Consider the following 4,212-nt stretch of genomic DNA (forward strand, 5'->3'; position numbering starts at 1 on the left):
TTGCTACATAAAGCAAATATTATTTTTGTAGTTTGACCTGTAATTGAATTGAAATATAAATAATAATTTGTCAATAATGTAAGTTGTCTAATAGAGAACAGATTTACGACACCGTAGTTTTTGTCAGTTACAGTAATTTAAATAAACATTTTACATAAACTATATTTTTATGTTTAATGTAGGTTATAAAATTAATTTTTTTAACGATAAAGAACTTACTAATAAATAAAGATGTAATCATTAAAACAATGATTAAAGTAATTGTAGTAATATTGCATGTAAACAAATTATCTTATGGAATACGTAAAAACGCATGTAAGCTTTATATTTGTGAAACTCGACCGCATTAATCTTAAATTATGCGAGCGATATAAAACGATTACATAGAATCCATAACATTATTGTATCGTTTCTTTCATTATCACAGATTGTTTTGGTGGTAGGCCTACTTCCAATATTAAATTTCAAAGGCCTACAGTGGACTAGTAAATTTTAATAGAATCTAATTGAATTCCATTCTAAATGTACAAACCAACATCACGTCTCTAATGTTGGAAAAAGTCTGGTTAGCACAAAGTAAGCTACATCGTAGTTACTCCAATATGTGGTATGTGCTGCTAATGTGTATAAATAATTTCTTCCTAAACTTGCTCGAAGTACATAATCCAATCGTTGTGCTAATTCTAATAAATATAAGAACAATTTTTCATTATTTTTAGTGAGACAACTTTTAATATCTTTGCATGAATTAAAAGTTAATATAATAGTTTTACCTTGACCTGGTTGGAGTGGTGTAGGAACACCTTCTTTAACATTCCAACCAGCTCGAACTAAGCCCCAAAGACTCCAACCTTTATCTGTTGTGCGATTAGATATATCTACCGAATTTTCATCTCTTTCATCATTTTCTGTTATACAATGTTTTGGATTATATATACAAATGTAATTAAAGTTTCTAAAACATATTGTTCTAAACACAAATAAAAATTATTTCATATACCTGCAGGAGAAAAATTTTGATCAGCATTATTCATTGTTGAAGGTGATTGTTCTGTTTGATGACCATCATCTCCTCCATATGGTGGAATAAGAACAGGTTCAATTTTGCTATATCCCCTCTCTAGAAGTGGCTCCATTCTATAAGCTACAGGATCAGACCAGTGAAATATATTGTAAAATCTTTTGCATAAACCTTGTGGCATCACATCTGTTTTGTTGGATGGAGAAGGCGTACGTAATGCGAGGAATACTGATAGTGGAGAACCCAAGCAAAATAAATTTTCAATCTGGAAAAATGAAAACATTTAACTATTATTATGCAGGATGTTTCGCGATTAAACCTACAAACTTTGCCAGCGTGTTCAAATTGTTATTACAAGTAAAAAAAAGGTTACCTACATCACGGTTCGATTAAAGTTTCTTAACATTTGCTTAATTATTTCTTTTACATTACACTGAAAATGCGTTTGATACTGATATTACACCTATTATAAAAGTCATACAGAAACACCATACCAGCGCATTTCTTGAATGAAAAATTTGCAGGTATTTTACCGAACAGCATTTGATGTCGTACAATTAAAGAATAAGCGGCATAGGCGACGCTGTTAATATCGTTGTCATATATACGAATACCATTAGCTAGGTCAATGTTTTACTCTTATCATTACAAGACAAATACCGCAGAAATGAACAGCTTATCCCAATCAGGACAAGAATATAATCTCTTAACGCAACAACTAGAACGTATCAATATTTCGGTCCATATCTCGATAACGAAGCTAAATTGACCCATTTTTCATATCATATTTTTTGTTTAGAATAACTTTAAAAACATGCTGGTGAAGTTTGTTAATTTAACTGCAGCACACCGTATATGTATGTATATAAATGTTATAGATAAGTATTTCACATTTTATTACAAAACAATATACAGTAAACAGTAACACTTACTGGGAATTGTAACCGTTGCTTTAAAACTTCTTGTGTTTCTGGGGATGGAGGTCTTGTATCTGGACCCATCCAACCTGTGACAATGTCATAAACAATTACACATCCTAAAGAATGTGCTAAAATTGAAACTTTTCCTTTCCAACCGGGATGTCGACTAGCAAACATAAAATACAATCTATTTAACTCCTTCTGTAAGCCAGCTCTTACTTCCCCTCCATAAAGAGGACTTGTATAATAAAGGATATCCATTGCTGATGTATTTAATAAGTGTCGTATGCTTACTACACTGAATGGTGTAATAGCTTCTACTATACCTGAAACAGTATTTATAAAATGGAAAATATAAGACATTTAATTAGATATAATAAAACCAAAAATCAGAACGAGGTTATGTAAATTATACAATAACTTCTTACCTCCATCAAGTTTTAATGATGATCGCCACTCAACTGGGAAAAATTCTACTCTATAATTAGAATTGGGAAAATATTTTTGTTTCAACCAGTCTACACAATCTCTAAACCTGTTTAATTATTAAATATAGCACATTAATTGTTTGAGAGTTCTATAACATGCTACAAATACACATGTATTACATGTGTTATATAATAATTATTAATTATATTTTCTACATACAATGTTGTATTACGAATAATTTTTCCAGTATCTCTTTTTTGACCAATTCCATGAACCACAAATATTATGTGGTCAATATCATTAGGTTTATCTTCCATTACAGCGGGAACTTTATATCCTCTTCTTAACTGATAGCCTGTTGCTATAACATTCATTAGATATAATGAAATATAAGTAATAAATAAATTGTGATCATAAATATATTTTTAAAATACTTACTTTTGGCAAAACCCAGCTTTGATGTAACACTACGCATTAATTTACTATGCCTATATTCACTGTACAATACCACATCATTTATACTATGCCAATCAACGTGAAATTCAGGAAAGTGTTCTGTGTGTAATACTAAAAGAATAACAGTTTTATTTTTATTTGTACTATTTTAGAATAGAAAATAATATATAAGATTGAAAGAGACTTTATACCTTTATAAGTGTAAGAAGGTGTATCACATTTTGAGGTGGATTGGCCAGAAGATTGCTTTTGAAAAAGATTAAGATGAACTTCTTCTATAACTTTAGATTGTTCTAATTCTAGAGGTAACCAACTGCCATCATAATACCAAGTACCTCTCATAATTTCCCACTCTTCACCTTTGGATAAATAAAAATTAATAATTATATTTATTTAGACAAAATCATATAATATGCAATTATTGAATTAACACAGCAATTTAAAGCAAAAAACTTGAAAAGAAATTTGTACAGATTATTTTTATGCACAGTTTTCTGAAAACAGAAATATGTAGAGATTGAAAATATATTACAATATCAAAGTATATAAAATCTAATCTATGGTGCTCTGGTTAGATTAATCATGGTTAAATGGAGTTGACTACAATAAATTTAAGGTCAAACCAATCTTTATGGCAGTCATAATCATACATGCATCAAAAGAAATAAAGTTACTACTTAAGTCAAGTCAAAGAATCATAAAATGATAAACTTTATACTTTATTTAGTATGTGACAGAATTAACACAAAATAATGAACAGCAAATTTTCATTAATTTAAATTACTCATACAGAGCTCTAGTTTTCTATATAATTTGAACTTTCATTATCATTTAAATAACAAAATAATGACATTCAAACTAAAAACATATGTACCTGGGCAATATATAGAAACACATTTCAATTTATCTAGTTCCACATCATACATTCCTCCCTTCACTACAATTTTTTCAACAGGAGATGAATTATTAGTTGTATCATCTTTTCTGCTAAGCAAATTTTGATGATTTTGCCAAGCGTTTTCAATCCTTAAGCTATCATATCCACAGAATTCTACCCATCTTTTATCTACACCATCTCTGTAGAACCATCGTATTTGTTCTGGAGTTAAAGGTTCTGCATATGTTAATTCATTTGTTACATTTTCCACATCTTCTCTCGTATTTGATTCTGCATTTGATACTTCTGTAACTCCTTTAAACATTGAAACTTGAAATTAAAATAATACAAATTTAACAAAATATTTAATCCATAACTTTTAATTTTAATACAACTAATATGATTTTCACTTATTATTTATAATTTTATTGCTTTTATTTCACTTTGCAGTTAAATAATCAGATTATGGTATATATGTATATAAGGTACAAAAAATTTCAGGATGTATA

At 28.9% G+C, this 4,212-nt stretch overlaps 1 protein-coding gene across 1 annotated transcript in view; it reads right to left on the reverse strand.

The window, feature by feature from the left end:
• Positions 1–537: 537 nt before the first annotated feature.
• Positions 538–4,212, reverse strand: part of LOC108579345 (phospholipase DDHD1-like) — a 4,476-nt gene continuing 801 nt past the window's right edge. The window contains exons 3-11 of the mRNA XM_017942870.1: positions 3,701–4,033; positions 3,018–3,185; positions 2,809–2,937; positions 2,590–2,731; positions 2,370–2,476; positions 1,954–2,267; positions 1,001–1,286; positions 774–908; positions 538–683 (exon numbers count right to left, since the gene is read on the reverse strand). Of these exons, the coding sequence (XP_017798359.1) occupies positions 538–683; positions 774–908; positions 1,001–1,286; positions 1,954–2,267; positions 2,370–2,476; positions 2,590–2,731; positions 2,809–2,937; positions 3,018–3,185; positions 3,701–4,033 (1,760 nt within the window). The remainder of the gene's footprint in view (positions 684–773; positions 909–1,000; positions 1,287–1,953; positions 2,268–2,369; positions 2,477–2,589; positions 2,732–2,808; positions 2,938–3,017; positions 3,186–3,700; positions 4,034–4,212) is intronic.

This window comes from Habropoda laboriosa, unplaced genomic scaffold (genome assembly GCF_001263275.1).
Source record: "Habropoda laboriosa isolate 0110345459 unplaced genomic scaffold, ASM126327v1 scaffold14, whole genome shotgun sequence".
Lineage (NCBI taxonomy): Eukaryota > Metazoa > Arthropoda > Insecta > Hymenoptera > Apidae > Habropoda > Habropoda laboriosa.